This window comes from Cyphomyrmex costatus, unplaced genomic scaffold, assembly GCF_001594065.2.
Source record: "Cyphomyrmex costatus isolate MS0001 unplaced genomic scaffold, Ccosl1.0 scaffold2392, whole genome shotgun sequence".
NCBI classification, from domain to species: Eukaryota; Metazoa; Arthropoda; class Insecta; order Hymenoptera; family Formicidae; genus Cyphomyrmex; species Cyphomyrmex costatus.
Genome location: NW_017276469.1, coordinates 28,031 through 37,948, shown reverse-complemented (window position 1 = coordinate 37,948; position 9,918 = coordinate 28,031). Strand labels below are relative to the sequence as shown.

The window sequence follows — 9,918 nt, the reverse complement described above, 5'->3', positions numbered from 1 at the left end:
TTATGACTTTGGGTCTACGCATAATAGGAGAAATATTAGGAACAGATATTAAATATAAGAATTTTAACCTGTCAGAAAGCGCACATTCCACAGTACACAGTTCTGATAGGTTAAAATTCTTATATTTAATATCTGTTCCTAATATTTCTCCTATTGTTCGCAGACCCTTATGATTTCTGATTTACGGCTTATTGTAGAAGGCCTATAATGGGCCTTCTACAATAAGTCATAAGTCATAAATCGGAAGTAAGAAACTAAAAATTGACGACTGTGATTGGTCCATTTCTAGCTTATGACTTATGATTTGTGACTTACGGCTTAAGCGGGGAGCACAGACTTTTGCATAACGCATAAACCATATACATAAAGAATTTAATTGGTCCATTGACTCATGCATAAGAAAATGGGCCAATGAAATTCCTTATGCACATGCTTTATGCGTTATGCAAAAGTCTGTGCTTCCCGCTTTATTGTAGAAGGCCCATAAAGGATAAAGGAGCCTACAGACCAGAGCGGCGCAGCGGTGAAGCGGCGAGCGATAGCCAATAAGAGCCATGCTTTTGCGTAAAAGCATGGCTCTCATTGGCTATCGCTCGCCGCTTCACCGCTGCGCCGCTCTGTGTGAATCCAGCATAATTTGATGCCTTGCGGATGCGCAACGGAAGCGTTTCGTGCGCCACCGCCGTCCGGAAATGAGCTCTGACGTAGATTAGATATCGCAAGCGAGTGAGTGGAGTGAACGTACGCTTCCATTTTCTTGAGCATCTCAAACGGATTGGTAAGCACGTGTTGTGTTTAGCCGGTCTTCGTGCTTGTACAACGTCGACTCGTACAATAAGGAGAATTTCACGTATAGCAACGTATTAGTCGCAGTTACCTCTAACTTGTGCGTGCCTGCCGCCTTGTACGCGATAGAGGTTAAAGCATGAATCCCGAGAAGCTCAAGAAGCTCCAGGCTCAAGTGCGAATCGGCGGCAAGGGTACACCCCGACGCAAGAAGAAGGTAAGCATTGTATTATCTTACATTTCAGTTATCTGATTCTTCTTTGTTAACGTAAAAAAACTTAGCTCGTGTACTTTATTTTATCGCCCTTCGACGTAATTCATCCTTATCGTCAACATTAATATGTATGTCGATTCTTAAATTGGAATTAATAATACGCGTGACATCGCAAGATTTTTATTACAAGGGCAAAATGAATGCTAAATTATTAGCTGTCTATCCCTTCGTGTTTCACATATTTCTTATGGATGTCATGTTAATTTGTTGTACAGAATTTGTATACAGAATGATTTTATAGTTCTTCCTAGTAATTGGCTTTTGGTCTAATAAATATTAACTGAAGATAACTGGCTTTTTATTTGTTAAAGCATTTATAATAGATAAATTGTTATTTAATTATCAAGGAAGAAAAATATTTATATATTCTATAGAGATAATGTTAAACGCAGTGTATTAACGTTTAATTTAATATTTTCTAATAGAATTAAACATTGTTTTTATATTTATGTTATTTTTTATTTTTACAGGTGGTACACGCAACTGCTGCCACAGATGACAAAAAGTTGCAGAGTTGTCTAAAAAAGCTTTCTGTAAATACAATTCCTGGAATAGAAGAAGTTAATATGATTAAAGATGATGGCACAGTCATTCATTTTAATAATCCGAAAGCTCAGGCTAGTCTGTCCGCTAATACATTTGCTATCACTGGTCATGGAGAAAATAAACAAATAACTGAGATGCTACCAGGGATATTGAGCCAACTTGGCCCAGAGGGTTTAACACAACTGAAACGATTAGCAAGTACAGTTGCTGGAAGTGCAGTTGGAAAAACTACATTGGAAGAGGATGACGAGGTGCCTGATTTGGTAGAGAACTTTGATGAAGCTAGCAAAGAAGAGGTAAAGAGATAATTAAAATAATACCTCATGATGTTCTTATTAAATAATAATTGATAAAATAATTTAAAAAACAGTATATATTTTGTATTCTTAAATATACATATATATATATATATATATATATATAGTATTTGTATTAAACTGTGATCTCTTATTTTATTGATATTGTAGTTGATCTTGTCTATTATTTCAAAAATTACATTATGAAATTAAGTGTTAATAATTGTTATACAATCAGAAAGAAATCAAGTTTCTCTCTGATACAATAATAATAACAGATTAATGTATTAACAAACAACTATATTGACTTTAATGCTTCTTAATATTCTTAAATATAAAATTAAATATAAAACTAATAAAGAGAAACAGGGCTACGAGCCAATAAATTAAAATCTTTAATTTTATTGGCTCGTAACCCTATTTCTCTTTATTAGTTTTATATTTATTGATCCTTATTACAATATACATTAAAATTAAATACATCATTTGTAAGAACATATTTAATGCATAAATATTGTTTGTGATATTTAAAGGTGGCTCCCAAAAAAGATTTGGATGAAAACGATAAACCTAATGGTGAAAAAAAAGACACCATTATTATTGAAGAAAAGAAAGAAGCTCCATTAGCTACACCTGAAGCTTAAGAATGAATGCTAAGGTAATTATAATTGATGTGTCGATGTTTTTGTGGATTTACTATTATAAGACTAAAATGTATAATAATATCATATATAACTTTTTTCAGGTATTTCATACAACAAAGTTGTAACAACTAAGTAATTGATGAGTCAAGAGAAATGTGTGACGCAGAAATAATGAAGCATAACTATACATTACAAATACTTGACATACACCCCATGATATTTGCTAATACAGGTAACAGTTGACAAGAAATAAAAAAGCTGTTACAAAAATCAAAAGAATTTCCAGAGATTTTTTTATCATTTTGGTGCTATATCAGTAAGATAGTCTTTGCTTCGAATTAGTCAACATGTTTTTATAGCTTCTAGTTAATATCTTTGAGTGTGACACTTTAATTATTTAAGATATCAACAGAAACTTGAGCATTTAACTCAATTACAGAGAATTGTAACAGAATTAATATTATGCTGCAAATTTTGTTATTAATACATTGATATGAGAGATGCATAGTATTTTTTCTTTCATAAGTCCGAATTTTATACAGTTACTTGTGAATTTTTTGAATTTCATTTTAGGTAAATAAAATATTTAATAATATAGGTTATATAGAAAATACATTTAAAATGAAATATATAAAATGTCAAATCTAATTTGTAATAACATGCAAGAAATTTTTTCCTTCTATTTTCACTCAGGTATGATTGGATGTGTAGTGTGAGGGAGAGGGGGAGGGGGGGGGAGAGAGAGAGAGAGAGAGAGAGAGAGAGAGAGAGAGAGAGAGAGTGTTTGAGGTTTTTGATTCAACAAATGTAGTCTAAGGAAATTAGACTTTTTAGAAGAAATAATTTATGTAGTTTTGATATTTTGTAAATAATTTCTGTAAAGAATTAGAAGTAAGGGACTAAAAAGTTCTCACTTTAATCATGGATGGAACATCCCCATGAAAACTACCTCTGAAACAGATTCGTTTAAAGTTCTTATTTATCTTCTAAACCATTACTCGAACGTGAAAATATAGGACTTCAAAAATTTGTGATGAAATTCTGCATTAAAAAGGTCTGTATACATCATAAAGCTAATTCTTATAGAATTCTTGCAATTAAATTTCGAAGTTACGAGAATTAAAGAACGAAAAGAAAAAAATCGCTTTAGCATGTCTTCTTTTTGTTTTTATATTCTTCATTGATTTTTCGTGTCTTTTTCGCAAACGTGCGTTTTAAAACATGTTTCACGACTAATATACAGGATGGGGCAATAACTTTGTCCACCTTGAATATCTCCGCTATTTTTAGAGATATGAAAATATTGTAATTACAAATGTTGTATGGTATTAATAGGACTATAATATATGCTAGTTATAATCTTTTTAGGTGGAAGCGCTTCGAAGATTTCACCTCTATTTTTTTTAATGGTGTGCTCTACTTTTTTAACCTTAGTGTAATAGTGGGTGTTTGGGTGATTTCAACGATCTATAATAAAAGGTTATTCGTCATTAAATAAAGTAAAGCAATGATTCTTACGTCACAAGAAGTTCTTGAAGTGTCATTGATGTTCATTTACATCAATGCAACACTAATCTTTGAATTCCTGAAGCACACGATATTTTCCGGTGTAGTCGGCACTTTCTGGTATACAATGTTTTTTAATGTTCCCCATAAAAATAAATTAAGTGATGTTATGTCGGGTGAACGGGCTGGCCATGGAATCGACCCACATCGCGTCCTATCCACCGATTTGGAAAGATTTTATTGAGTGTAACTCTTTACGTCCATAATGTGGAGCATCCATCATGTTGATACCACATTACCTATATAATAGCAATATAAAAGCGTATACATTTTCTATAGAATAAAATTCCGAGATCTTTGCGTATAAAGTTATCATAATATATTATATATTATTAAGTGTTCCGTTGATGAAATATGGTTCGATTAATTTGTCGCCTATGATACCGCACCATATATTTACCGACCATTGTCATTGATGATCAACTTCTCTTTAACCAGTGCTGATTCTCATCCGACCATAATGTATATTATTTAAATTTATAAATCCATGATTAGTAAAGTTTGCTTCATCGATGAATAATATTAATGAAAAAAATTCTTTATCTAATGACGAATAACATTTTATTATAGGTAGTTGAAATCGTTTAAACACCCACTATTACACTAAAGTTAAAAAAGTACAGCATATCATTTAAAAAAATAGAGGTTTAAAGATTTAAAAAAATCTTCAAAGCGCCTTCACCTAAAAAGATTATAACTAGCATATATAGACCTCTTAAGGTAGTTCTTCACAAAAATGAATTACTGCAGAAAAAAATAAGAAAAATATATGAGGTTCTCTGGATCTCTTTCATGTCACTACGTGGTTCATCGCTACGTATAAACAATATTAATATTATTAAAACTTTATTATTTCAATGCAAATATTATCAACAAAGACCTTAAAATTTATAAATATATTTAATGAACGCCATATATACAATTCGATTGAGAATTTCGCAATTTTTATTCTCAGCATTCAGTTGACTAGGGAGTCTGTAAAGAACTACCTTAATACCATACAACAATTACAATATTTTTATATCTCTAAAAATAGCGGAGATATTCAAGGTGGACTAAGTTATTGCGCCATCCTGTATACTAAGTGTTCCATTTTAACTTTGACACCGAAATATCTCGAAAATTATAAAAGAGATATGGAAAAATGTTTCAGACAAAAATTGTAGGGTTTAAAAAGATTTGTTTACTGATCGGTTTGATATTGGGTGAACTTTGAATTTTTTAGAATATAACCCTCAAGATTTCCTTGCATATTATTATATAACCCTTCCTTAAATAACCCTTCCCTTTAATAACCCTTCCTGAGATCTTTCCAAAACTATAATTTAATATATTTCTAATACTATAATTTAATACCATACCATGTCGCTTTGACCGTAAGATTATGCGTTTATCTCATCGACATCGAAACATCTTTTTGAATCGCTGAAGAAAGACCTGTGTGTGAGTTCCAAAACGTTCGATATTATTTTTATACTTTTATATATTTTATATATTTTTATTTTATGTCGTTTCTTAGTAATATTGTAAACTAGAAATTTATTAATTAAAAAATTTTATTACCGCTCGATTTAGACCGTTTTTTCTTCATACTCTGCATTGCAAGAAACAAGTGAAATCTAATTACTATAATTTAATTCACTTTGGATTTGTTATGAAGTTATCAAGATTTATATGGTAAGATGTGAACATGATACAAACTGATCTCGTCCGCTGATCTTGGTAACTCACTGGCTGCGTTTAGAAGAAAAAGCAGATTTGCAATTGTGTTAAATTCGGAATATGATTAGTTTATACATTTAGAATCACTGAGAAACTAGGAGTAAGATCAATCATATTAAAAAAATTTTACAATAGTTACGAAATTTATAGGAAAAATTTTATTCTACAATTTTTGTTCTTATCATTTTTTGCATAGAAGCAGCAGTTTCGAAGATTTGTGACGAAAAACCGTGCTAAAGAGATCTTTTGCGCGCTTCGGTTCTCGTAATTTTGAATTCTAATTATAAGAATTCTATAAGAATTAGCTTTATGATATATATCTTTTTTATGCAAAATTTCATCATAAACTTTTGTCCTATAATATTTTCACATTCGAGAACGCGGTTTAGAAGATAAATAAGGAAAACTTCAAACGAGTCTACTCCAGGTATAGTCTTTAGTCCAAAAAGGGGATGTTCGTCATAAGCAAGAATGACGCGTTCATTTTTGTTGTGTCTCATTTTTCAATAAAGGCAATTTAGGTAAATCTTAATAACGAGCTCGCTTTACAACATTTGTAAGAATGTAACTATACTTTCCTCCCTTGATCAATAAATAATCGTAAAAGGCGTGTAAAGTAAGCCTATATTCGACAGAAAATACGATTTGACAGTTATCGAAACGAGTGAAAAATACGCGTTTACCTACGAAATTTCAAGAGTATAGTGTGCCCATTCTTAAAACTTTCATAAATACGAAATAAGTCATATTTTCACAATTAAACATATGATATGGAACATAAAGCACGCAACATAAAGCCCAATGCGAGGGAATAGCGATAGGAAAACAGGGGAATCCAAAATATGCGCTTAGGAATACGGAATAAGACGATAGCGATAAATTTCCGACGAGTTGGAATTATGTATTTCCCGCCTTGTAGTCTATCAATCAGCGTTCAGATTTTTCATGTTGAAACAAGTGAAAGAATATACTACAATTTATATGTGATTAGATTGGTAGGTACTTTTATTTCTTTCGCAACAGCAACGGAAGGCAACAATTATATATCGCTTGTTTCTCTACTATTCCTATCTATTAATATTCTTTACACTATAGGCGTTTTCAGGTATCAGAAGACAAAGATATGCTCAACCACGGTTGCTTTTGGTTGCTATACCAGAGGCACGCCAAAAATCGCCTTATGTTTTGACATATGCGTTCCCATATCTTAGATTCCTCCGTTCCTATCGCTATCGTTATGTCTTCACTATTCCCTCGCATTGTATCTTGGACTTTACGGTTTATGGACACTTCACTTTCTACTATTTCATCGTTCGACGTTTCATCGTCGTCACTTGTTTGTTCGTAAGACATTTTACTGTCTAGTACATTTTTTCATCCACGACATTTAACTATCTACTATGTTTATGTTTTGAAACATTTCTTTGTTTAAATTTTTTGCGCACCATAAGTATAAGGACACTTGTCCGTCCGTGACTTCTTCGTCCGCTATTTATGACGTTATAAGTTATAGATAGATAAACGTTATAGATAGATAGACGAAGAAGTGTTGCGGATGGGACAAGTATCCTTACGGCACGCAAAAGAATTTAAACAAAAAAATGTTTCGAAACATAAACAGTAGATGGTTAAGTGTCGTGAACGAAGAAATGTACTAGATGGTAAAATGTCTTACGAACAAGTGACGACGATGAAGTGTCGAACGATGAAATGGTAGAAGGTGAAGTGTCCATAAACCGGACTTTACGTCCAAACCCGTGGATACCTGAGTCGAACCGCTAGGAGAGATTCTAGACATAGTACAGAATTATAGATAGACCGAGCATGCGGCAGGAGATATGGCAGTCACATGCGGGAAGGTGGGAACACAATTAGATTTTTCGTTCTCTCTCTAACAGAAGAAAGTGGGGGCTGCATCGTACTCTTCCTTCTCGCACGCCATATGCCAGCCATCGATATCCTTGTCTGGCATATGGCAATGCTCGGTCTATCTGTACTATGTCTATAGGAGAGACGAAGGAGAATAGAGAGGGTCCTTTGGGAGAGGTACGGAAGGACATTTAGGGTGTTTAGACTCTGTCTCACATCAGTACATCACAAGTATACGCGCAGAGTCGAACACTTGAGAGACTGAGAGTCGGACGCATCTTTTATCGTTCCGGAACACGGGTCAACGTTGTAAGTAGTACTTATATTACAATTAATAAATTTATGTTTTCATCAATTTAATTTTATTGTTATACATATATAAAATCAATTGTATTTATTGATAATTTTAAATATAAAATTTAACAAAGAATTCAGTTAAATACAAAAAAATATATAAGAATATAGTTATACCAAATCAGTAATCGATACTCTGGTTAGATTCATTTCTCCAAGACTAATTGATTGACGTATTCTGGCGTAATTTACATCATTGTTAAATATTGTAGAATTAAAAAAAATTTTTTTGTAATATAAATTGTTTGTAATAATATAAATTGACGATAACACGTACGTACATCATGAATACTATCTGGGTGAATGTTTTAATGTGAAAAAGAATTTTGTTAAATTTAAAAATTATTAACTCGACAATGTTACATTTAACCAGAGTATCGATTCGATCAACATTCGATTTGTCAATCTTTTGTCAGCGAATTTCTCCTCACGGATAGTTTCTTATTTAACATCACTATACATGAAGACTTTATAGTTCGACTGTTTATTACGATGCATTTGATCATTTCATCTGATGAAGGTTCAATCCAAGAGCCGAAACATGTCATGATATGTACATTAATGATTTGGTATAATTATATTCTTACACCCTAACAGCAACAGGACATTCTGAGAACGTTTTGAGAACATCAAAATGCGAACACTGCGATTATCTCAGTATATTCTCATACGTACTGATATCGACTAAGTATGTTCTATGAACGTCCCTATGTCCGGGGTAACATCTCCCATAGAATTTCGCTGCGAATGTTCGCAACGAATGTGGGTAGTTTCAGAAAAAGATGAAAATGGGAAGATTAAGTAGATCACGGTTACACCGTATACGCGCACACATACGCAATCAGGCGCGCGCACGCTCAAATGTTGAATATAGGGAATAGGTTATGTTAGTGTTAGGCCCTGCGCACAATGGTGGAACAGATATTAGATATTAAAATATTAACCTATCAAAACCGTGTATTCCGGTGTAACTGGTATCTGATAGGTTAATATTTTAATATCTAATATCGTCCCTCCATTGTGCGCAGAGCCTTTTAGGTTAGGCTAAGTTAATAATTTTACTTTACTGTTATTCAAAGATTAGTTTTATTGCTTTTTTTTTACATTGAAAAGCCAAAGACATGGAGCATGGACTGAATGCAGTCTATTCTTTGGTTTTTCTTTCAGGATTTCTATTTATGATATATTTCTGAAGAAAATGTCGCTATATACTTATTCAGGGTTGCCACAAATTTTTCATCCTAAAATTTCCTGACATTTCCCTGATTTTACTGACAAAATTTGGAATTTTCCCTGACTTTCAATAATAAATATTTTGAAATATTTTTTGTACTTTCATCCTGATTTGAAAATTGTTAAATATTTTGTTGATCGAGTAAAAAGGCCCAATTTACGTTGGGGCCATCCATAGATACTTGTAACAAATTTTGTAAACTTAAATCTTTTAGTTTCTTCCTTAAAAGCTCTTAATAAATCTTTAGCACGAGCATGGCCAAGAAAAGCAGAAGAAAAATAGTGTGTTTCTACTTGATTACTATCATTATTCCAGAATCTCAAAGCAATATTCATTTGTTGAGTTTGTGTCATTTTATTTAAGCAATAGAAACTACAAATGGACCACAGTTACGAACAGCGTCAACAACTTTCCTACTAAAATAGGATGCCAGACCAAAAACTATCCCATATGATAGTTTTTTACGAGCTAAATATTATATTAATGCGAACAGGCTAATGATGTTTTCATTTAATTTAAAAAATCTCAGGGCAAACAAATCAGCAACACATCACATAACTTATCATCAAACGATTATCAGTTTACCTTTGGTATGGATTTCCTTTCTTCAAAACAGGAGAAACGTTA

At 32.4% G+C, this 9,918-nt stretch overlaps 1 protein-coding gene across 2 annotated transcripts; it reads left to right on the top strand.

Moving 5' to 3' along the window:
• Nucleotides 1–723: 723 nt before the first annotated feature.
• Nucleotides 724–2,828, top strand: bic (bicaudal). Of its 2 annotated transcripts, XM_018540231.1 has the most exons (4): nucleotides 724–1,003; nucleotides 1,531–1,902; nucleotides 2,436–2,560; nucleotides 2,648–2,828. In XM_018540231.1, exons 1-3 carry the CDS (start codon nucleotides 926–928, stop codon nucleotides 2,544–2,546), a joined length of 561 nt encoding a protein of 186 aa, XP_018395733.1. In that variant the 5' UTR covers nucleotides 724–925; the 3' UTR covers nucleotides 2,547–2,560; nucleotides 2,648–2,828. The 2 variants fall into 2 exon arrangements, with proteins under 2 accessions (XP_018395733.1, XP_018395730.1); XM_018540228.1 differs by lacking the exon at nucleotides 2,648–2,828 and having other exon boundaries at nucleotides 2,436–2,563.
• Nucleotides 2,829–9,918: the final 7,090 nt, after the last annotated feature.

Excerpts from the sequence above, each read along its gene's own strand:
- bic (XM_018540231.1), top strand. The coding sequence starts at position 926 with ATGAATCCCGAGAAGCTCAAGAAGCTCCAGGCTCAAGTGCGAATCGGC. Across the intron at positions 1,004-1,530 it reads CACCCCGACGCAAGAAGAAG|GTGGTACACGCAACTGCTGC; the intron begins GTAAGCATTGTA and ends TTATTTTTACAG. Across the intron at positions 1,903-2,435 it reads ATGAAGCTAGCAAAGAAGAG|GTGGCTCCCAAAAAAGATTT; the intron begins GTAAAGAGATAA and ends TGATATTTAAAG.